This window comes from Scyliorhinus torazame, chromosome 2 (genome assembly GCF_047496885.1).
Source record: "Scyliorhinus torazame isolate Kashiwa2021f chromosome 2, sScyTor2.1, whole genome shotgun sequence".
Taxonomy (NCBI): Eukaryota; Metazoa; Chordata; class Chondrichthyes; order Carcharhiniformes; family Scyliorhinidae; genus Scyliorhinus; species Scyliorhinus torazame.
The window spans coordinates 380962254-380986885 of record NC_092708.1 but is presented as its reverse complement, the minus strand read 5'-3'; the positions used below and the strand labels follow the sequence as shown (position 1 = coordinate 380986885).

General features: G+C 43.6%; 1 protein-coding gene across 1 annotated transcript in view; it reads left to right on the top strand.

Moving 5' to 3' along the window:
* LOC140405135 (serine palmitoyltransferase 2-like) overlaps positions 1-24000 on the top strand; it is a 150808-nt gene extending 126808 nt beyond the window's left edge. Inside the window, exons 10-12 of the mRNA XM_072493586.1 lie at positions 1-56; positions 5691-5820; positions 17133-24000. The exon at positions 1-56 is cut by the window's left edge and continues 80 nt beyond it. Coding sequence (XP_072349687.1) covers positions 1-56; positions 5691-5820; positions 17133-17249 — 303 coding nt within the window. The 3' untranslated portion in view covers positions 17250-24000. The remainder of the gene's footprint in view (positions 57-5690; positions 5821-17132) is intronic.
* Positions 24001-24632: the final 632 nt, after the last annotated feature.

Here is a 24632-nt window from a genome sequence, read left to right as displayed (position 1 = left end):
GGAAATGATGATTCACCAGTCGTGCCTTTGATGCTGTACATGCCAGCCAAAATTGGGTAAATTAAAAACATACTTGGGCTTTGTAGTGTAGACTCAAACTTTGTTTTTAGTTTCCTCCAGCAGTCTGCAGTAACAAAACTATTGCCTTATTGGCGGTTTCACAAAATAACTCCACTAGAATGTGGCTTCAAATTTAAAAAAAAAACAATGGAACAAATTAAAAATCAGTAGTGTTATTTCCCCTTACTTAAAAATGAGCAAGCTACGTTTGCAATTCTGGGCTGTGCAGTCACCATGTCCCTTGGGGGAAGGGTAGTAACAGCCAAAATTCCATTGATTTTAGACCGAATACCTGCAACGTTCGTGTTCTCAATTAAGAGACAGGAGGACGGATCTGTTTCCACTATCATTTGCACTCTGGCTTGCTCCCCAGTGGAGAGTTAGTAGTCTTGGCTGTGCATGGGGAAAGAAAGCAAAGCTGGTCAGATCACTTTGCTGCATTTCTTCATTGTATCTTCTGAACTAGCCATGGAGTTATTTACACTGTAAACTAATCTATCTTTGGGTCAACATTATCTACCCATCTGGTTATGATTTTTCAAAATTCCATAAATTATAGAATGGCCCTAGCTGGTTGGAAGTTGGCAAATGTAACACTATTCAACCAAGGAGGGAGAGTGGAAACTGGGAGCGGCAGACCAATTGGTGTGATTCCAGTTGTCGGGAAAATGCTGGAATCTCTTAAGAGGGTCTCGAAGATTGGGCAGCACGGTGGTGCAGTGGTTAGCACTGCTGCCTCAGTGTGCCGAGGTCCCGGGTTTGATCCTGGCCCCGGGTCATTATCTGTGTGGAGTTTGCACATTCTCCCCATGTCTACATGGGTCTCACTCCCACAGCTCAAAGATGTGCAGGGCAGGTGGATTGGCCACGCTAAATTGCCCCTTAATTGGAAATTTAAAAAATATTTTAAAATTGTTGCATGATCTGACGGAGGTTTGCACGCTGGACCCTGACTTTCAGTCAACTATCATTTTAATTCCGTCAAATGTCATTTTAATTCTCTATCTTGCACCCAACTCTGATCTTCAAATGAAGCTCAACACAATTTCAAGTAATAGCATCTCCTCTTTTAATTAGCAACTTTACAGCCTTCTCGACTCAATATTGAGTTCAGCAAGTCTAGATCCCAAATTCTGCCTCCTCCATTTTGTTTTGTGTTTCATTGTTTTGTTTTTTTAAATTTGTTTCCCTTCGCATTTGGACAGCAGCCATCCTGCCATTCTCATCTCCACTAGGCACATCTTTTGCTTCGTACACCAGTTTGTGAAAATCATGATGATATGAAAAAAATCAGGCAAATCCAGTCATTTGGGGCTGTGTTCTGTTGGTTGCATGGTTTTAAAAGATTATTTAGAAACGGAAAGCCTGTAGTGGTGGAGACAATTGGCTAGGTTGATGGGACTGGTGCTTTTGATAGTTTGATGAGCTTAGCAGCCCTGTAAACCAATGTTTACCGAAGGCAAGTTGGTAACAATGGAGAATAGAACGTCAAGGGTTTGAATAATATGTTTAGAGGTTCAAAGGTGGAAATGAGGTGTGAATTTCAAGTACATTATAAAAGATGGATTGAGACAATAAATGAAAGGGAGCGGATTTAAGATGGAGGAGAAAGATTATGGTCTCAAGTTGTTGGACTCGATGTTGAGTCTTGAAGGCTGTAACGTGCCTGATCGCAAGGTGAGTTGCCGCTCCTCAAGCTTGCGTTGAACTTCACTGGAGCATTGTAGCAGGCCAAGGGCTGGCATGTGGGCATGAGAGTTTGAGAGCAGTTGTTTCCAGTTACCCTTCTGAGATTTGGGACACCGTGGTATTTACCATCAGCTGTGTTACCACTCCATTTGGCCTAGCATAATTAAACTTTTTGACATTTAGTCTCTCTTGCCCTCCACCCAATGTTTTCCCACCTCCTCCCCTTTCACCTCACTTACTCAAAACCTAACTTTTCTAACCTTCTCCCATTTCTGAAACGATCACAGACTAGTTGCCAGAGTTGGTGCTGCCAAACCTGCTGAGTATTTCCTGCATTTTTTTGTTTTAAATTTAAAAAGTTAAATTGTGTGACAAATCTTAGTTTTATTTTCGAGGGTATTACTAGTAAGGTAGATAAAGGGGAACCAGTATCTGTAATATACTTTGATTTCAATAAGGTGCCACACAAAGTTTGATACGCAAGTTAAGGGCTCATGAGATGGGAGTAATAAATCAGCTTAGATGGAGGATTGGTTAATGGACGGAAGCAGAGTAGGGATAAAAGGGACATTTTCAACATGACAGGCAATAGGTATAGAGGAATGCCACAAGGATCTGAGCTGTTTTCAATCCATCCAGTACTGTTTCCATGTTTACTGGCAGTACAAAGTTATGTGGCAATGTAAGCTGAGGAGAACACTGGTTATAAAGCGACGTGGACAAGATAAATACAAGAGCAACAAGGTAGCAGATGCAGTAATGTGTGGGAAAGTAAGAGGTTGTTCACTTTGCTAGTAACAGTAGGAGAGCAGAGGACTTTTTAAGGAGCATGAAACTTGGAAATATTGATGCTCCGAGATCTGAGCATGCTCGTACAAGGAACACAAAGCTTTTTAAAAAAAAATTAGAGTATCCAATTAATTTTTTCCAATTAAGGGGCAATTTAGCGTGTTCAATCCATCTACCTTGCACATCTTTGGGTTGTGGGGGTGAAACCCACGCAAACACGGGGAGAATGTGCGAACTCCACACGGACAGTGACCCAGAGCCGGGATCGAACCTGGGACCTCGGCGCCGTGAGACTGCAGTGCTACGACTGCGCCACCCTGCTGCCCTAGGAACACAAAGCTAACATGCAGGTGCAGCAAATAAAAGCAAATGGCATATTGGCCTTTATTACAAGGGGATTGAAGAAGAAAGTGAGCAATTGTATAAGGCTTGGGTGGGACCACAGCAGAGTACTATGTGCAGTTTTGGTCTACATATCTAATATATTTGTGTTCGAGGCCAAGGTTCTCCATGTGGTTGATATGGATTTGAAAGTTGTCCCGTGATGAGAGTCTGTAAGTTGAGCCTGTACTCTCTCTAGTTTAGAAGAGATTACTTGAGAGATGATCTTATTGAACCATTCAGGATTCTAAAGGGACATAACAGCGTAGATGCAGACATTGTTTCCCCTGGCTGGAGAATCCAGCGCACTGGGTCAGTCGCAGGATAAGAGATTAATTATTTAGTATTGAGGTGGGACAAACTTTCTTCACTCAAGGGCTGTGAATCTTCTGAATTCTCCACTCAAAACGGTTATGGGGGTGCTCCATTATTGAGTATATTCATGGCTGAGATTTATTTTTTGTTTCTCTGAATCAAGGTTATAGGAGTGGGGGTTGCAAGTGGAGTTGAGGCAGAAGATTGAGCAGGATTGTATTGAATGGCAGAGCAGGTTCAAGGGACCATATGGTCTACTCCTGCTCCAGTTTCCCATTTTATCACGTTTTTTTATTTTAGGAGCCCGGGTTAGAGAGTGGTTTGTGGTAAAATGTTTCCCAAAAATAACATCGTAACCCAAAACCTTTGAGTTAATTACTGTTGTAAAAACCTCCAAAGCCCAAGTTTAGGTTTGCCTTATTTGGCTCAGTTCAAAAGAATGCCAATTGTTCATAGTACATATCTTTGCAGCCAAAGATTCTTGATCATACATTCCAGGGTGAGTGTAGTTATGATTAGATCTGATTCACTGATTGTTAAGAAATTAATGTTCCTCTGAATTCACTAAAACGTACCACATGTGTCTGTTATTTGGATCAGTGAGATAGATTGAGGAACCAGGAGTTCCTCTTGCATAGCAGAGTAATCTTGTGATCACAGAGGCAGTGTAAATTGCACAGGTTTTTCCCCTAGCTTACCTTATGAATTCAAAATAAATTCCAGATGGCAGCAGAAATACCAATCCTTACTATTGATGTTGGCAGAGATGACTTTTTAATGGCCCTAGCGCAACTGGACCCATGGTGCACCATATTTAATCTAACTAGATAGCTTTTTCACCAAATGCAGCTTTGATTATATCTGCCTTGGACTCTTAATGAATTAGTGAATGCGAAAACAAAGGGGTGGTTCGAAGAATGTACATGACAGATCAGACCACATGGATTAGTACTTTGTGCAGTTGTGGGCATCTCATTTAAGGATGACATTGGAGCTAAGAAAAAAACGTGAATTGTATATTTACGAGGATGATTACAGCAGGCAAAGGATGCAGATAGGAGACACTCTGAGAAGCGAATACTTTATTGGGCAGCTAAGGTGTGGGATGGGATAGATGGGCTCACAATTTTGAAAATTATGGAGAAGGTAAATAGTGAAAGGTTGTTTCCACCACGAATTGTTAAGAGACAGAAATTTTGCCTTCGTAATCTACTTCTAGCGCCTCACAAAATATGACTTCTGAATTATAAAGACCTCGATCCCTAATGTGAGGCACACGCTGGTATAATGGGGATAGTTATTGAATTCAATGTCACTAAACCGAGGTAAGGGAGAGCGGAATCATCCAGGCCTCTGAGCCTTATATTGAACACACCTCCTCCTGGAAGTTAGCCCATATAAACATGGGTCAATCTTGATTCTATTGGCTTACACAGTTGAACAGCCATGGATGCTGGCTATTTAGACATGAATGGAACAATGCGCCCTTGTCTGAGGTACTGCAGCCTGAAGTGAGGGGAGCTGAAAGAGAAAGCAAATGTTACTTTCTCTTTTGAATCTCATATTTATTTTCTTACATGATTTGCAGATCATAGTCTGTTCATGAGATTAGGTTAGCTTAATGTGCGTGAATAGGTTATGGTGATCAGATTTAGAATAGAAAACATTAAGTGAATTCCATTAACTGGATATCAAAACAAAACATTTGGGGGCAGCACGGTAGCCTTGTGGATAACACAATTGCTTCACAGCTCCAGGGTCCCAGGTTCGATTCCTGGCTTGGGTCACTGTCTGTGCGGAGTCTGCACATCCTCCCCGTGTGTGCGTGGGTTTCCTCCGGGTGCTCCGGTTTCCTCCCACAGTCCAAAGATGTGCAGGTTAGGTGGATTGGCCATGATAGATTGCCCTTAGTGTCCAAAATTGCCCTTCGTGTTGGTGGGTTACTGGGTAATGGGGATAGGGTGGAGGTGTTGACCTTGGGTAGGGTGCTCTTTCCAAGAGCCGGTGCAGACTCGATGGGCCAAATGGCCTCCTTCTGCACTGTAAATTCTATTCTAATCTATTTACTGGCCATGATAACCAAATTTGGTCTATCCTGTTAGGTGGTTTGTTCGCGAAAGAAAAACTGTTATTTGGGGCAGAGGAAGCTTTATTGTGTGATTCCTATTACAGTTTTTAGTCCCTTCATGGGTGTCATCAAGTTCTTTGCAAGTATCCTAAAAAACTATCTCAACGTTGGACCTCCTATGATGTCAGCACCTTAGTGGTTCTTGTGCTATATTTTTTTAAAAGGCTGCTGCAAAGGAGGTAACCGCTTCAGAAAAATAAGCTAATTTATAGCAGTTTTGCTTTTAACATCTCCTTACTCTCTGCACCCCTCCACAGACCCACAACCTTGCTGCTCGCTCCCTGTTTTATTGTGACTCACTTTTTAAATATATATATTATTTCTGCAGTGCTTTTGGTCGGGAAATGTTAAAAAGAAACGTTGGTGTTGTGGTGGTTGGATTTCCCGCTACTCCCATCATCGAATCCCGAGCCAGGTTTTGTGTATCTGCTGCTCACACCAGAGAGATGTTGGATACAGTAAGTATTTTTTTCCCCCAATTTTAAAAGCTGTTCTTTTTCCTTACAGGGTAGGTGGGATTAATGGGCGGCACAGTGGTTAGCACCACTGCCTAAGGGCGGCGAGGACCCGGGTCCGATCCCAGCCCCGGGTAACTGTCCATGTGGAGTTTGCACATTCTCCCCGTGTCTGCGGGGTCTCGCCCCCACATTCAATCCCGGCCCCGGGTCACTCCGCGTGGAGTTTGCACATTCTCCCTGTGTCTGCGTGGGTCTCACCCCACAACCTAAAGATGTGCAGGGTAGGTGGATTGGCCATGCTAAATCGCCCCTTAATTAGAAAAAAAATGAATTGGGTACTCTAAATGTAATTTTTTTTAAAACAAAAGGAGAGGTGGGGATAAAATAAATTTAATATAAATTGAGTACCCAATTCATTTTTTCCAATTAAGGGACAATTTAGCATGGCCAATCCACCTAGCCTGCACATCTTTTGGGTTGTGGGGGTGAAACCCACGCAAACACGGGGAGAATGTGCAAACACCACACGGACAGTGACCCAGAGCTGGGATCGAACCTGGGACCTCAATGCCATGAGACAGCAGTGCTAACCACTGCGCCACCGTGCTGACCTAGGTGAGGATAAAATTATGTATTTACACTCTCTTGCTTGTTCTGGATGAGGTTCATCACTGAAATGGCCACATCATTGCAAAATGTTCATTAAAATATCATTGAACCACTGGCATTGAAATAATAACAGCAGTCTTTTGGAACAGCCAGCCACTTAAATTGGGGTTGTAATGAATATTCCATCATTGCATCATATTGCATCATGAGGGCAGCACGGTAGCATAGTGATTAGCACAATTGCTTCACAGCTCCAGGGTCCCAGGTTCGATTCCCGGCTTGGGTCACTGTCTGTGCGGAGTCTGCACGTTCTCCCCGTGTGTGCGTGGGTTTCCTCCGGGTGTTCCGGTTTCCTCCCACAGTCCAAAGATGTGCAGGTTAGGTGGATTGACCATGCTAAATTGCCCTTCGTGTCCAAAATTGCCCTCCGTGTTGGGTGGTGTTACTGGATTCTGGGGATAGGGTGGAGGTGTGTGGTTGGGCAGGGTGCTCTTTCCAAGAGCTGGTGCAGACTCGATGGGCCGAATGGCCTTCTGCACTGTAAATTCTATGAAAAAGTTCTGTGCTTGAACTCATTGACTTTCACTGATTAACATTGAAATGCCAGAACGCTATTGTAAATTTTTTTGCTGTCACACATGTTTGGGAGATAACCTTGTATACCAAACATTAAAGGCAGTAATTATTATTTTTGTTAAATGTCATTAAAGAGCATAATTGGAACTTACGGGAGGGATATGGGGGGAGCAAAAAAGCTACATTGGGATGGGGCGGGGGGGGGGGGGGGGGGGGTGGGGGGAAGGGTTGCTGCTGCACTGGCCGAAAGAGAACGGGACACAGAAGAGGTGGCTGGGGCGGGGGTCCCCCAGCTGGGGGACTGGAGAGTGAGGGAGACGCGGACAAGGGACTGGCCCAGAAAAGGAGATGTCTAGTTGGCGCGCTGAGGGGGGGGGGGTCCCCCAATCCGGCTGATAACGTGGAACGTGAGGGGCCTGAATGGGCCGGGGAAGCGGGCTCGAGTGTTCGCGCACTTGAAGGGACTGAAGGCAGATGTGGCAATGCTCCAAGAGACACACCTGAAGGTGGCGGACCAGGTCAGGTTAAGAAAGGGATGGGTGGGACAGGTATTTCACTCTGGATTGGACGCAAAAAATAGAGGGGTGGCAATTCTGGTGGGAAAGCATGTGTCATTTGAGGCCAAGACTATCGTAGCGGATAATGGAGGGAGATAAGTGATGGTGAGTGGTAGGTTGCAAGGGACGTGGGTGGTGTTGGTAAATATATACGCCCCAAACTGGGATGATGCTGGATTCATGAAGCGCATGTTGGGGTGCATTCCGGACCTGGAGGTAGGAGGACTAATAATGGGAGGGGATTTCAATACGGTACTGGACCGCTCCAGATCAAGGACGGGAAGGAGGCCGGCGGCGGCCAAGGTACTTAGGGGGTTTATGGATCAGATGGGGGGAGTGGACCCATGGAGGTTTGCAAGACCGCAGGCCAGGGAATTTTCTTTTTTCTCCCATGTGCATAAGGCTTACTCCCGGATAGATTTCTTTGTTCTGGGCAGGGCGCTCATCCCGAGAGTGGGGGGGGGACTGAGTATTCGGCCATAGCCGTTTCGGACCGTGCCCCGCACTGGGTGGCACTGGAGCTGGGAGAGGAGAGGGACCAACGCCCGCTGTGGCGGCTGGATGTGGGACTGCTGGCCGATGAGGTGGTGTGTGGGAAGGTGAGGGGGTGTATTGAAAGGTACTTGGAGGCCAACGACAACGGGGAGGTGCGAGTGGGGGTGGTATGGGAGGCGTTGAAGGCGGTGATCAGGGGAGAGCTGATCTCCATCAGGGCTCATAGGGAGAAGATAGAGGGAATGGAAAGGGAGAGGCTAGTGGGGGAGATCTTGCGGGTGGACAGGAGATACGCAGAGGCCCCGGAGAAAAGATTACTTGGGGAAAGGCGACGGCTCCAGACGGAGTTTGACCTGCTGACCACGGGCAAGGCAGAGGCACAGTGGAGGAAGGTGCAAGGGGCGACTTACGAGTACGGGGAAAAGGCTAGTCGGATGCTGGCGCACCAGCTCCGTAAGAGGGCGGCAGCGAGGGAAATAGGGGGAATCAAAGATGGAAGGGGAGCCACGGTTCGAAGGGCAATGGAAATAAATAAGGTATTTAAGGACTTCTATGAAGAGCTGTACAGATACCAGCCCCCAGGGGGGGGAAGGGGGGATGAGGCGATTCCTGGACCAGCTGGGGTTCCCGAGGGTGGAGGAGCAGGAGGCGGTTGGTTTGGGGGCACCAATTGGGTTGGAGGAGTTGAGTAAGGGTTTGGGGAGCATGCAGGCGGGGAAGGCCCCGGGGCCGGATGGGTTCCCGGTGGAATTCTATAGAAAATATGTGGACCTCCTGGCCCCGCTATTAGTGAGGACCTTCAATGAGGCAAGAGAGGAGGGAACCCTGCCCCAGACAATGTCGGAGGCGACAATCTCCCTGATTCTAAAGCGAGACAAGGATCCACAGCAATGTGGATCGTACAGGCCGATTTCGCTCCTCCAATGTGGATGCTAAGCTATTGGCGAAGGTACTGGCCACTAGGATTGAGGACTGTGTCCCGGGGGTGATTCACGAAGACCAAACGGGATTCGTAAAGGGCAGGCAGTTAAATACCAATGTGCGGCGGCTCTTAAACGTGATAACGATGACATTGGAGGAGGGAGAGGCGGAGATAGTGGCAGCTATGGGCGCGGAAAAAGCCTTTGAGCGAGTAGAGTGGGAGTACCTCTGGGAGGTATTGTGCAGGTTTGGGTTCGGGGGAGGGTTTATTAGATGGGTTAAGCTCCTTTACAGCGCCCCGGTGGCGAGCGTAGTGACAAACCGGCGGAGGTCGGAGTACTTTCGGCTGTACCGAGGGACGAGACAGGGGTGCCCCCTGTCCCCCCTCTTGTTTGCATTGGCGATCGAACCCTTGGCCATATCACTTAGGGAGTCTCAGAAATGGAGGGGGATAGTCCGCGGGGGAGAGGAGCATCGGGTATCGCTATATGCGGATGACCTGCTGCTATACGTGGCGGACCCAATGGAGGGGATGGTGGAGGCCATGCAGACTCTGAAGGAGTTTGGAGAGTTCTCGGGCTACAAGCTTAATGTAGAGAAGAGTGAGCTTTTTGTATTACAGGCAGGGGACCAAGAAAGAGGGATAGGGGACCTACCGCTGAGGAGGGCGGAGAGGAGTTTTTGGTATCTGGGGATCCAGATAGCCAGAAGTTGGGGGGCCCTACATAAACTGAATTTGACGAGGGTGGTGGAGCAAATGGAGGAGGATTTTGAAAGATGGGACATGCTCCCGCTCTCGTTGGCGGGTAGGGTGCAGTCGGTCAAAATGGTGGTCCTTTCGAGGTTTTTGTTCGTGTTTCAGTGCCTCCCCATCGTGATCACCAAGGGCTTTTTCAAGAGAGTAGGTAGGAGTATCATGGGGTATGTGTGGGCAAATAAGACCCCGAGGGTTAGGAGAGGGTTCTTGGAACGCAACAGGGACCGAGGAGGGTTGGCTTTGCCAAACCTAGAGAGTTACTACTGGGCAGCAAATGTGGCGATGGTCCGTAAGTGGGTTATGGAGGGAGAGGGGGCGGCATGGAAGAGGATGGAGATGGCGTCCTGTAAAGGGACGAACCTGGGGGCGTTGGTAACGGCACCGCTGCCGCTCTCGCCGATAAAATACACCACAAGCCCGGTGGTGGCAGCAACACTAAAGATCTGGGGCCAGTGGAGAAGACACAGGGGTGCAATGGGAGCATCGGTGTGGTCCCCGATCAGGGGCAACCACCGGTTTGTCCCGGGGAAGATGGACGGGGGGTTCCAAGGCTGGCATCGGGTGGGGATAAGAAGAATGGGGGACCTGTTCATTGACGGGACATTTGCGAGCCTGGGGGCACTGGAGGAGAAATTTGAGTTACCCGCGGGAAATGCATTTAGATGTATGCAGGTGAGGGCTTTTGTGAGGCGACAGGTGAGGGAATTTCCGTTGCTCCCGGCACAAGAAGTTTCAAGATAGGGTGATCTCGGGTGTATGGGTCGGGGAGGGCAAGGTGTCGGAAATATACCAAGAGATGAAAGAAGAGGGGGAAGCGCTAGTAGAAGAACTGAAAGGTAAATGGGAGGTGGAGCTGGGGGAGGAGATTGAGGAAGGGCTATGGGCCGACGCCCTGGGTAGGGTTAATACCACCTCCTCGTGTGCCAGGCTCAGTCTGATACAATTTAAGGTGGTTCACAGAGCACATCTGACGAGGGCGAGGCCGAGTAGGTTCTTTGGGGTAGAGGATAGATGTGAAAGATGTTCAGGGAGCCCGGCGAACCATGTCCATATGTTTTGGTCATGCCCGGCATTGGAGGGGTTCTGGAGAGGAGTGGCGGGAGCAATATCTCGGGTGGTGAAAATCCGCGTCAAGCCAAGCTGGGGGCTAGCAATATTTGGAGTGGTGGATGAGCCGTGAGTGCAGGAGGCGAAAGAGACCGGAATTCTGGCCTTTGCGTCCCTAGTAGCCCGGCGAAGGGTCTTGCTATTGTGGAAGGAGGCGAAGCCCCCTAGCCTGGAGGCCTGGATTAACGACATGGCGGGGTTCATAAAATTGGAGAGAATTAAGTTCGCTTTGAGAGGGTCTGCACAGGGGTTCTACAGGCAGTGGCAACCGTTCCTAGAATATCTCGCGGAGCGTTAGAAGAAGGTCGTTCAGCAGTAGCAGCAACCCTGGGGGGAGGGGGGAACGAGAGACTGTTTTGAGGGGATGGATGAGCGGGAGATAGCATGGAGGGTGGGGGGAAACGGTACGCGCGGCCAAGAGCCAGTGTATAAAGCTATGTAAATATACCATCTTGCCATGTATATATCTTGCTCAGGGAGAATTTGCGTTATTTTGTTACGGGGGGGATGGGTGATTGTTCGTAAGGGGAAAACAATTGTGTTGTTAAAAAACCTCAATAAAAAATATTTATAAAAATTTTTTTTAAAAAAGAGCATAATTGGAAATTAACAATGTGCTATAGTTAGCTTTGCCACATCTCAAACTATACCTTTTAATCGCCTATTATAAGTCGTGTTGAGAACATATTTCACAGCGTTTTATCTCTTTGCTAAATGGGTACGATGAATTTTCCGTAATATTGCAGGCAAGAGTTTTGAGAAGGTTAAATACTCAATTTGTTCTCTCTAGTAGTTTCCATGCGCTAAATATGGCTTGAAGCCACCCTTCTAATTTTGATCATAAAATCATAATATAAAGTTCCACAGTTTGTGAGAATTTTAGCTTATAAATTTTCTTTTACTATCTCAGGACATCTTAGGACATCTTAAGGCATTAAACAACTGGAATAGTTTTGAGGTATGGTTGCTGTCGTAATGTAGGAAGCATGGCTACCAATTTGTCCACAGCAAGCTCCCACAAGTAGTAATGTGATGATGACCAGATAATTTGCTTTCTTCTTGAACTTGTACTGGGTGAAGGATAAATGTTGGCCGGGGTACTGGGGAGCTCCCCTCCTCTTTGGAATAATGGTCAGGTAGCCTTTACCTGAGATCAGATGAGGTCTTGGTTCGAGGTCTCATCAGAAAGATGGCATATCCAGCCGTGAAGCAGTTCTGCACTGTATTATCAGCATGGACTTTGTGCTCAAATCTCTGGATGAGCACTTGAAGCTACAACCTTCAGATTCAGCTGAGAATGTTGCCCATTGAGCAGAGCTAATACTAAACATTAATATTGCTATTACCCTGTTCAGAGTAGGGTACCTGTTTATATGCATTCCTGAATTGTAAACTTTACTGTTCACCGAGTTAGAACTGCAGAATTACTCTGGTGGCAACATAAAGCTTCAAAGCTGGATCATGTTACAAAGATTGCTCGGTCATCGACAGAGTTGGATCCAAGGCCCAGAGTTGGACCCTACAAGAGAGCACGAAGGACCCAAAGTTGGAGTAAGGGACTGGGGAGAGGCAGAATGAAGAACGGAAGCAGTCGGTGAGCCTTATTAGGAGAGAGAAAGCAAGAGAATTTGGAGAACTCCAGATGAGCATTGGGGAGAGCTGATTAATCGCTAGATTACTCAAGTGGGCTTGGGAATTGAAAGCCAGTCCAGGTAATTTGAGTAAGATGCCCAAGGGGGGGTGAGAAAAGTTAGAACTCCTGGAGGTCTATAAATTGGAGATCAGGAGGGGCACGGTCATGCAGTGATTTCAACGCTTGAGATTTTAAAATTTCAGATGCTGGGGAACAAGAGCCAATATTAGATCGACAAGCTCAGGGATGACCAATGAGCAGGACACTATCATTTGCCAGTATTATACAAAAGCTCTTGTTAACCCGTTGCATTCTGATGCTTGTGATGTTACCCGTGTTCCTTTTCCTCAATCATGGAATATTGTTAAAGTTCCTGTTCATTGGCGTTTCCTTTCTGGATGACTCCCAATCTTTTTTGGTGTTACCAGTAAGCTTACATTAACACTGCAATGAGGTTACTGTGAAAAGCCCCTAGTCACCACACTCCAGTGCCTGTTTGGGTACACAGAGGGAGAATTCAGAATATCCAATTCACTTAACAGCACGTTTTTCAGGACTTGTGGGAGGAAACCGGAGCACCCGGAGGAAACCCACGCAGACACTGGGAGAACGTGCAGACTCCGCACAGACAGTGACCCAAGCCGGGAATCGAACCTGGGTCCCTGGCGCTGTGAAGCAACACTGCTAACCACTGTGCTACTATGCCGGTGTGCTGATGTGAAATGACGTTTATAGAACCAAAATGCTGAGCTACATGAGCTGTACTTTTTAAGTGCTGATGAAAGGGTTAAAATATGAGCATGTTTTTTAGCAGTGACCTTGAAATGCTTATCTAATGAAACACTTATCAGCTTTCTAATTCTGAGATTTTTGGCCAAAGATGAAAGTCAAATATCAAACCATCTAATTCCCTAAGGACCAAGTACCTTAACGACATTGAAAATATATTAGTAGTATTCATACAACTGTGCACTCCTAAATAATATCCTCTTTGTAGTTTCTGCAATCATACGGTGCTTTATTTTAAATTAGAAAACCCCTTATATCCTGAAGTATATCTTTTTTTTTAAACTCTTCACATTTTATCTAAACAAAATAACAAAATCAATACCACATGGCCATGGCAATTTAATCGGAAAGAAGTCTCCTGTTACACTGTTTAAATTTGTGGTTTTAAGCATTAGCGGTAGGGTTTCAAAATTCATCTAATGAACTCCATATAATTGTCAAAAGATGTCATGATGCTATGTTCAGTCAGCATGCACATACGGAGAATAGTTCACTCAATCACTTATACACTGGTTTTATTCAGGAAAGTACAGGGTATTGATATACTGGGGTTTGCTTTCCCCCTGGTTATGCTACACCATTCCCCACTGAGGTCATTATCCAGTTGTGAGTACGGACGGGCCTCTCTTATTGAAATATCGCTTCAGATGGGAGGATGGGAACTATTCTGTACATTTCGCTGCATCTCATTTGATTTTCAAGCAAACAGCCCATTATGAGATAATTATGCATCACCAGAGTCTCAGATTTTGGTGCAATTGGAATACTTTGGAATTCTCGCAAAATGCCGATAAAGGGGTACATTTGGTAAACCCTAACAGGAAAGCAAGATAATCGATTCAGACATGAATGATCCCACGCCAAATTCAGGAAAGTTTGGCTTGGAGACAGGAGATTGAGGAAAAAATTCAATTACAAGACGTTGTGCTGTAGCTCTGTTTTATTGATCCAGAAAGACCCCTGCATGACCACTGAGTGAATAATATAGCATGGTGAAGAGCAATGGTGGTAATGACCAAAAATAAGTGAGTACAGATGCCCCATTGACCTGATGACATGAGAAGTTGAGGCTTGTTTAAACTGAACATGGGTTACGTACTGAGTGTTTGAAAAAGCCCATGTTCTGCCAAAGTATTCAATGTTGGATCAATCCAAAAAGTATATACTACATTCCAGAAATATGACTCTGGAAAGTGTTTTCACCATCAACTCTTTTGAGGAGCAGGTCACTGATGCAAAACATGGATATTTGGAAAGCGGTTATTGGAAAAATCAGTGTGTATTCCAACCTACTGCTAAATATTGTTGCATGTGAAGAAAGTGCTAAAGGAACCGTGTTGAGTTTCTTGGACAGGGCTGGCCCAGTTTCTGGTTTTGAGTATGTTATGGGCCGGGGTTTAGAGAACCCCAAAGTGTATCATGGAGTTCACCTGACCCACAACTTTTAATAGATTGTGGTATGGGGAGCACACAGCCCACTCTACAGGTGTGGTACAGCAGAAATGGAAAAGTATTTTTTAAAGCAAAACTATGTTTATTCTATGAACTCAAGTTAACCTTTTTAAAACATAGTGAACATCTTAGCAACCATTAATTCAAATACAACCCCCAAAGAATACAACACTAAGTAATCCTTTAAGCTTTCCTTTTAACATCCATAAGACTTAAAACACCTTTTACCAGAAGCACATCAGGTTAAAGTCACTACTGTTATTAGTTTTAAATCACCAGGATCGATTTACAGTCTTTAGATTACAGAGAGAGACTCTAATACACCTTCTGGATGTGACTGCAGCTATCCAGCTCTGGAAAAAAACTAAAACACACCCTGCAGCAAAGTCTAAAACGAAAGTAAAAAGCTGACACAGCCCAGCTCCACCCAATCTCTGACATCACTGCAGTAATAAACACCCATTTCTTAAAGGTACTCTCACATGACAAGTAGCTGATGCTCTGGGCCCACTATTCCTCCCAACATGGTATCAAGTCCCGCAGCAAATCTGGCAGATCCTTACCCAGCTAATTTCCGAGCAAGAAGTGCACATTGGCAGCTCCACAAAACACGGGCTTTGCAAATGCTTTAGAAACTGATTAACCACTTGCTTTGGAGTTGCTAGGTATTTCAGGTTAAGCATTGATTTGAACACGTGAGGTATTATGCAGCTGTTACTAATATTTGTTTGAAATGACTGTCCAACCACCAAATTGCATGGGAGTCATTTATAATGAGTGCAAAGACCTTATAGTTGCCAGCGTTCCCATTTTGATCTTTTCAACAGTTCTGTACTTTGTGTAAGTGAAGGGGTCTCAGTTTAAATATTTGGTTGCAGATTTAACACCAGAATTATCCACTGCATTTTGTTTGACTCTTATGTTTTATGCTGCTTCCTTTTAATGTTATATTTAATTTTGTGTCGCTCTGTGATAATGCATCCGACTACTTCACCTGTTATTTTTGGAATCTAGTGCCAGTTATGTGAACAAATCGAAGGACCAGGTGAACATCCCTATGAAATCATATTAAAATTTTATTGTTAATTTCTGGTAGTTTAAACTAATGTGAGGTCAAGTTGAGGCCTAAATTCTCCTCTTCCTAGAACATATCTGCAGTAACTCTACTGTTGAGTATTATACCCTTCGAAGCCATTGTCTATTTGCTTTGAAGTTGAACCAAAGGTTCATTAAATGAATACTGTATTCACAGCCTATTAATCTGTTCAAAGCTGCCCCGTGGTCATTTTCCATTAATAATCCTGTGGTGCTCACCCATTAATAATTATATTTTTAAACAAAGCCCATTGGAAAATGTAATGGCTTTCATATTTACTTTGGAATTGGTTTGCAGCACACGACTTGCTGTGCCCACCCACTGTGCCAATCATTGGAATACTAACTTTTTCTTTTGTTCAGCTGCATGATCCAAACACTGAGGGTTCAAATTTAGTACCGATTGAGTCACCTGCAACATTTGATGAAGTTTTCTTCAGATTGAAATATTGGACATTTTCCATTTTTATTTAGGGAGGGATCTGAGCATTTCATACACCTAATGAGTTGCATTTAGTTGATCCCTTTTGTGCTTACTACTGTGACCCAGTTCAAAACCCACTAAGCGATTCTCTCTAAATTGAGCGCAACTTTTTCAAATTTCAGTTCTAGTGTTCCATCATTGCCTTTTGAGTTAATTTGATCTCGCTTTGAAGCAGTCTGCTATTTTTGAGCAGACTGGGCTTTGAAGTGTCTTTAAATTATCGGTCATTATTTTCCCTCCGCTGTGCTGCTAACCTTGTGATCTGCAAGCTCTCGGGCTCCTGCCAGACACGCCTCTGCTGTTGTAACATCGTTCCAGCTGCTCGCCGTTACTGTGGTGCTTTTTGACATGCCCAAAAATCAGAGCTCGGAATGTCAACCAGCGCAGACGTTTTACACTGCAAACAAACCTCACTGTAGATAAATGTAGTGACATCCAAAGCAGGATAGGTTTCCTTTGTGCCCTAACCAATGTTTATCCCTCATCTAATTTCACTTAAAATATTGCTCATCACCATTGCTGTTTATTGGAGCTTGCTGTGTAAATTGGGCGTCACATTTACAATATTGAGCGAGCTATGATGCAATAGGTGCTGCAAGCTTTTTAACCATGTTAGTGTCTCAATCAAAGCAAAGGGGCCTGCTTTTTAGAGCATTTTTGGAAGTGGGGGCTCTGGTCTGATATGAATAACCTGGTCAGTGGCCATCTCTATTGCATTTCTTTTTTAAAACTGACAACTGATCAGGAAAATTTGGGTTTGAGCATTTGATTGCACATTTATAATGTTTTACCTCTCTTTCTCTCTCTCTCTCTCTTCTCCCCCCCCCCCCGGGCCAGGTTTTAAAAGTAATAGGAGAAGTTGGTGACCTCCTGCAGTTGAAATACTCTCGACACAAGTTGGACCCTTTAATTGACCGTCCATTTGATGAAACCACCTATGAAGAAGAGGACTGAGCTCTATCGCAGTTGGACAAATGTTTACAAGTCCAAGTCTCTCCTTTCTGTTCATTACCAGTCTGCTTCTTTTGTGCTTCAAATCTTCAGACAAGTTATTTTGTATTTTTAAAACCCAAATTGAACTTGGAGGCGTTGAAAAAGTGCTCATTCACTAAAGCCATTTATGTTGCATTGACTGGAGCTAGGTTCGTGGGTTATCAACATCACCCTTACTTGCTGAACTCAATGTGGATTTGCAGCACTTGATCCAAGTTTCTCCTCTTGAACCCTGTCCGCTATAAGCTACGGCCCAAATCGAGTCAGTATCTTGGCAAGATGGGATCTCTGCTCACGACCGTGAAAGCACTCGTGCTGGATCCTTTTTTGCGTGGTTTGAACGACTTGCTACTTCCTCTCCACACCCTCATTCTTCCTTCCCTCCAAACATGGGCGTCAATGTGTTTGTTTTGAGTACACACTTGTTGCCTACTCTGGTCATAATGATCTTTCCAAATGTGGCCCTATACTCGACACAATCAAAATCTTCAAAAAGGTGAGGTGGGAGGGTGGCATTTTAAACTTGTTTTGACTAACCTGCAATGAGTTTTTGTTTGCGTGCAATTGAAGAGACCAATTAATACTCCTGAGGCTAAAGTTGGTGTTGGCCAGTCCTGAATTACTTGTTAATTCACTTTCTTGAAAATAATACTGATTTAAAGCTATCTTGGGTTGTTTTGCTTTTGCCTAATATCAATGACGGTGCTCTCTATTCGCAACTTCACAAAAGCTGCATTTTTTTAAAAAGTAGATCCACTTTTATATGCAATTTATCATTCAAAAGAAGTGAAGTTGGATAAAACGGTCAAATACGAAGGTAGTACTAGATAAGCTTTTGTAAATTTTGAATGAACTATTGCAGGAAAATAGTATCTGGAGTTTGTTAAAAGTCGAAGCTTTATATTTCAAACAATAGGAACTTTGGATTTTTTGTTTGAATTACGGAGGCAATTTGTATCTGTTTAGAAATTTTGTTTTGGAGATGTTAACGTAATTTACCCGCACACTGAATCTCAAGTTACACCCAAAACTGAAATCACCCAGTTAACACCATCTCCTGAACTGTGAGACCCTAAATAACGTAGACTTATTTTTTGCACGTTCCTTCCCCTCTGCTCCCTAAGATGGGCTCACCAGTGACCACTGAGGTGCTAGAACACCTTTGGCTGAAACAGGAGTGGATTTGCATGTGTGTGTTAACATTCCCTTCGTTAATGTGTCCAGATGTAAAGATTATGCAGTTAAACTTATTTATTGTTGAGTTCCCTGACTAACAGAAAGTCAACATATTTCCTCTTCTGTCACCTGTTTGAATATTTGTGTTTTGCATCCATTTGTTTCACGTTCGGGGAGGGGAAAGGTGCAATATTCCCCCTGTATAAGATACTATCGAGTAAAGATGAGGTGGAAGAGGACAGACTTCCCGTGTTTGCTTTTAAGTTGATAATTGTCCAGGGCTAGAACTGAAAATTTAATCCATGTATGGTTTTAGAGGCGGATTGTGATGGGCTTACTGAAGTCATACACTGGTATGTTTCTAAGCGTGCTGGTCAACCCTGGTTTTGGCCTGTAGGGGATTGTGGCAAAATGAAAAATATCAAGAAATGCTGGAATAGAGGGCTGAGATGCCCTCCAATACGGCATGCATCCAGACCAGTGCCCCTCATTGCACTCTGCATGTTATGTAATTAGTTCTCTGACCCCCTCCTGACAAGGTGGTCTTCCTGACTCCATTCATTAATTTGTGACAGGTGGGTTCCCAGTAATTTGATAGTTAAATGTGCTGTGTGGTCTGTGTGGCACTGATTCTGTATTGCTGTCCAGTGACCCCCTTCCTGGAACATGGATTTTGGGTGAGGACAGGATCAGGAACGTGCAAACCGCTCGCCTCACGTACTGGCTATTAAGGGGCACACTTTTTGGGTTGGTGTCTTGGGTGAGGTACCAGAGGGCAACTGTTGCCTGTGAAGCTAAACCCCAACACAATATCAGTCTATGCCTCCAGAATGCAAGAGCAAACTAAAGGGGAGCAAAAATGATAATTGAATCCAAAGAATAGTCAGATAGTTGGCTGGACCAGGCCTTTGGGAGTGGGGTGGGGGTTAGAAAAAAGATATATCATTTTGTACCCTTTCTCCCTAATGTAAGACTGAATGAGCACTTTTGCTTGTCCTGAAGAGGACGAGCTTTGTCAATTATCAGAACGCTAGATCCATTGTCATATTCTTTATTTTTGTTCCAGAGCATCAATTTGAAGTCATTCCACATTCATTCTTTTTTCCTAACTCCAAACCAGTTTGAACATATTACAAATGTCACCTATTCAAGTTTGAGGGATGAGCTTCTCTGTGGAACACGAGTAAATTTTTGTACTAAATTGCACCATCAAGAATGGATTTTTTGTTGTTGTTTACTGGGCTCCTTTTCTGCTTAAATTGATTAGAGTGCCAGATCATTGTAGGCAACTGCAGCCCTTAGTTTCTCTAGGGCAATGTTGTTCGGTTGAAATGTAGCTTGAATTTGGTTCTTGTTTCTAGCCACGTTTGTGGGCTGTCACCGAGGCGTCTTGTGTAATATATTCTAAATGGTGCTTTTTATTTTTGCGTAACCCTGGATCAATCTGTTTACAGTTAAATTAATTGCACGATTATGTTCTCAAACTGTCATTCCAGGTTAGTGTTCTGTCTTTTTCTCCCTTCTCCCTTTTGCTAAGAGGATGTGCAGTTGTAGTTATTGGACTTTTCTTCCTTCTTGCCTTTTTGCTCAGTTAATGACCAGACTAATGCCGTAAGCAAAGTACTATTATACGAAGTAACTGTCTGGAGTTATTCTACTCTACAGCAGCCTTATTATATAAATAAATCCTACATGCTCACTCTCTCCCTTCTCCACACATGGTCCCAACCACTGATGCACTTTCTCCTTCAGCCTTGCCTGTCGCCTTCTCCATTGCCCCTTGCATACAGCCTTTTGGTTACCTTCTGTAGGGTGGTGCTGGTTTCGCTTCTCTTCCCTCCTTCTCTGAGGGAAAAGAAAACTGCTTTTCAGTGGAAGTTTGCTGTGCAGCATAAACTTTCCATTGATTTGAAATGTAATCTCTGGTAGACATTCCAAAAGGAGAAATCTGTTTGCAGTTCATCTGCACCAAAGCTTTTCTGCTTAGTTCTAACTTTTTAGAAGTTTGGTGCAATTGATGCTTATTAACTGATCTCCTTTTAAGATTAAACTGTGTATAGATGTCCTTTCTGTTTAAGCACATCACAGTTGAGCGCTCCGCTGAATGTCCGTTCACACTAAGGTGCAGTGCAGGCTCGCCAACGTTTCCTATGTGTAAAGTATATTTTTAAAATAAATAGCCATGATTCAACAAACAACTAAATATTAAAAAAGCATTTATTTTCCACCTTAAACTTCCCTGATAACATTTACTTGCAGTTGAAGTCCCATTTAACTCTACTTCCAGATTTCTAGCTGGTAAAATTTAAAATTAAGTATTTGAAAGGGCGTGTGCTGTCAGGGCATACATCTCAGCTTGAGCTTCAAACCTGCTATACACATACTTTTTGGAAAGTAAATATCCGAGATTAAGGTGGGAGAAGAAAGAATATTTTCTCGGTGGATGCTTTGAGTAGTTGGTTTAAGAAAATGATGCCTGTGGGAGTCTGAAGGCTGGAGTTCAGTTGTCGGTATCCAGGTGATTCCATAAACGCAATGAACAAATGCAAGCAGCAGAAAGAAATGCCCGCTTATTGTTTTACAGACAGGAGTAGAATGTTCTTGCTATGCTGCTTGACAGTGCAAGCTAACCCTGGGTAACAGATGGGTGGTTATTGGTAGCGGTGTTTGAATATTGGGGAGGAGTGTTGCAACATTCTCCCGTTATTCTACGTGTCCGTGTAATAAAAGCAAGCTTTCATCTTATCGTAAATCTTTAATCCTTTTGATATATTAACATATTTGTGAACTATATTTTGCAACTTGATGAAATCACATTTGAAAGTTGAATGTGTCGTAAACAATCTTTTTACTACGATATTTTTTATATTTGTACATCCACGACTAATTTTTTCTTCGAATTTTAAGCTCAAGTGCAGTTATTTTTAGCTGTGTGATCAGGATGCTGCCAATTCTAGACAAGTCAGTAGTTGTACTTTTCCAGCTGACAGTCGAGGCAGTTATGAAAGACCATACAGAGTCCCTTACACAAGCCCCTAACGAGTTGAAGCTATGCAGACTTTTTTTTATATATACAATAAAACTTTTCATAATGGCTGTTGTTTTTTTAAAAAGTTACTTTCCTTGATGGGAAATGTCATTTTTTTAAAAAAAGGATTTGGATAAATTGCTGGAAGCCGATTAATGTATGATGTTGCCTGCGTCGACCACACCTCCTATAGGTGCGTGAGCTCTTTTCAGCAAACGAGCACCTTTTGTTTATTTCCTGAAGGTGACGCAGTGCACTTGTTCAGCGCCGTAAGAGAGGGCGCTCCAAATCTCAGCCGTGCCGTAATGAAGAGGGAGGAGAAAAATGGGTGTGTGTTCACCTCGTGCTGACCAGTTAACGCAGTGGCGAGGTCGTACCCACTTTCTCTGCCAACGAATGGTAATGGTCTGAGGCATCCACAGATGGGGAGGAAATGATCAGGAAGTTTCAAGGTTTCAAAATTTCACAAGCTGGTTTATCATTGTGACTGTAACTTCGAAAGGAACTGAATGCATTTAAACATGGGTTCAAAACATTGCCTTTTGAAACAGCAACCATAAACTCACTCTCCAGGTTTTGGCAACAAGAGGCCTGTTGTAACCCCTGCAGGGAAATCCCAAGAATCCAAGACCTCTTTTTTTCCGGAGCTTTTCGCTCACTTTTATAAATTACTGTTCACATCGGTGGTCAATGCAGTGTCTTCTCTTCGATTATTGAAAGTAAAAAAAGATCATTTTGAATTAAAATTGTGTTGGAAAATGAGGATTGTACAGGATTACCTACTTCAGGTACGAAGACTTCTCGACCTTGTTTAAAAAAGAAAAGGAAGCGCTTTTTGCAGGGAGGACAAGGGAAGGCACTCCTAGGTGATGTGCAGTCAGGAACGGTTTGTGGAGGGAAAGTGTTGGCTGCATTTTGGAAGAGTAAGAAGTGTGAACAGCAGTGCCACCTTGCTAAGTAGCACGTTAAGTTTTACTTGGAACAGGAGGAGGAAGATAAGAACTTGAATACAAGTCTGCTTTGTCGTACTGAAACTTCAGATATCAAACTCTCTTCCGTACAGCGAACACAACGGTTTAGTTATTGTTGGCTTTAGAAGGTTGATGCTAACTTTTGTAGCATCGGGTGTTGATGTTTGGGCAGTGTGGATCATAATTAGGCAAACCAAGCCAAGTAGTGTTGCAGACGTGTCTGTGTAACTCACCCGATGCTGCATTCCAGTATTGCTGAAGTAAGGCCAGATGTAGTATTTCCAATGAAGATGTTGGCTTTGCTGCAAATGTTGCCCAAATGTTATTAAGATCATAAGCCTGTGTAGCATTGGAATTCTATTTTTTTGTGCGACTTGATGTTCACAGTTCTCCCTTGGTCCCAGACTAGCACCAGGGTTTGTAAATCTTTCCTTTTTATGATGTGGTAGGTGCCGTGTTGATCTGTAGATGCAGTTCCGCATCGTTTAAGGCTGATCAATCTTTGAACTTATTATGAGAAATTAAAACCTCCATTTGATAAAGCAGCTTTATATTCTTATGAACATACTGTAAATCAAAAGCAGAGCCACCTTTTTATTCAAATGGGTTAATGCTACACATTTTGTATTTGGCACCCTGATGTCTGTGGCTTCAGAGCAAAAACTATTTTATGTGACAATTGTCAATCCAATAAAGATCAAGGGACGTGCTCTTGTGATTTATAATTTTCAGACTACACCATGTAAACACAGGTCTCTCAGCTATGTGCAGACACCCAAGCACAATCACGTTGAAGACACTTGGCTTAGTGATAAAATTGTGGCAAAGTTGCTTCCTATGTTTTTAGAAATGTGTACAAAATCGAGGGATTCTCGTGCCTTGTATCTGCATTTTTCGCAATGATTTAGTTAATGACTGCATAATATTTTTGTATTTGTATGAATTTTAACCCAGAATGACTCTGTTACATTGATGTTTGTAATCGAGGTCTCCCAATTATGCCTAGAGTACAAGAAAATCCCATATTTGTAGAGATTTCTGAAACCCTAGTGAGTGACTACCCATTGTTTGTTGGTGGGGTAGTGACAGCCATGGGTGTAAATGAAATTTGCTTTTGCCCTTTAAAAATACTGTCTGACTTTGCACATTTCAGCAATCGAATGTTTCAATTAAGTTTGCTTCTCCAATTTCAATGATCTAAGTACCAATAGTGGAATACCAATTGCAGTGCATTATAAATGCAATTAATATCACTTACTATTGCTGTTTCTGTACATATCCTGATCTTTTGTACCTGAGATGTTATAAATGTACTTTTTTGATGGGACTCCCTAAATGCAGTAATGTTTTATATTGGAATCTTGTTGGCCTTTTAACCCGAATGTGGTTTTACATATGTCATTGGTTGATGAAAGTGTAATTTATTCATGCATTGTGTTCGAAATCTGATGCATGTTGAAAACACTGGAGAATCAATAACTGTTTGGAAAAATGTCAACTGAAATGTATAATATTCTAAATAAAGTCTTTCAATACATTTTGGATCAGTGTGTCGTTACGCGAGATAGATTCTGACCATACTTCCTCTTCATTTCCATTGTAGCATTTTCCAATCCAGAATGTTCTGTTCCTGCCATTGGCACTACTGAAGTCACGATAGAATCTAGCAAAAAGCCATTGATTCGCCTTGCAGTAAATAACTTCTGTTTTTCAAATTGTACGTTTACCGTACGTAACGGATTTGCTGCGCTCGATGTAGTTTTTGCAGCAGCAGTCTGGAGGTACTGGCGGTTTGCATGCTGCAAATGACTTTACATTAGCACACCTTATTTTTCATTGTAGTGTGATAACCTGCTCTGTTGTGAAATGAGAGCAGCTGTTCCTCATGTTTGCTTAGGCCAGCAGCATTAGCGCATCAGTCCATCAGCTTGCTATGGGTCTCCCGTGGATTTATCCTCTTCCCCTGCCCCCAATCTCCATTCTCAGTAAACTTGATTATTTTGCTGCTTGTTTCCTCCCCAACTCGCCTTTCCCCAGCTTTGTCGAGCCACTTGCCGCTCTGATGGAAGGTGATCAAACTGTTTTATTAAAATTGCTGCCAGCCTTGCTGAGTGCTCCTGGCATTTTCTCCTTTTTTTAAAAAAATCTTCCAGCAATGCGACAGTGCCT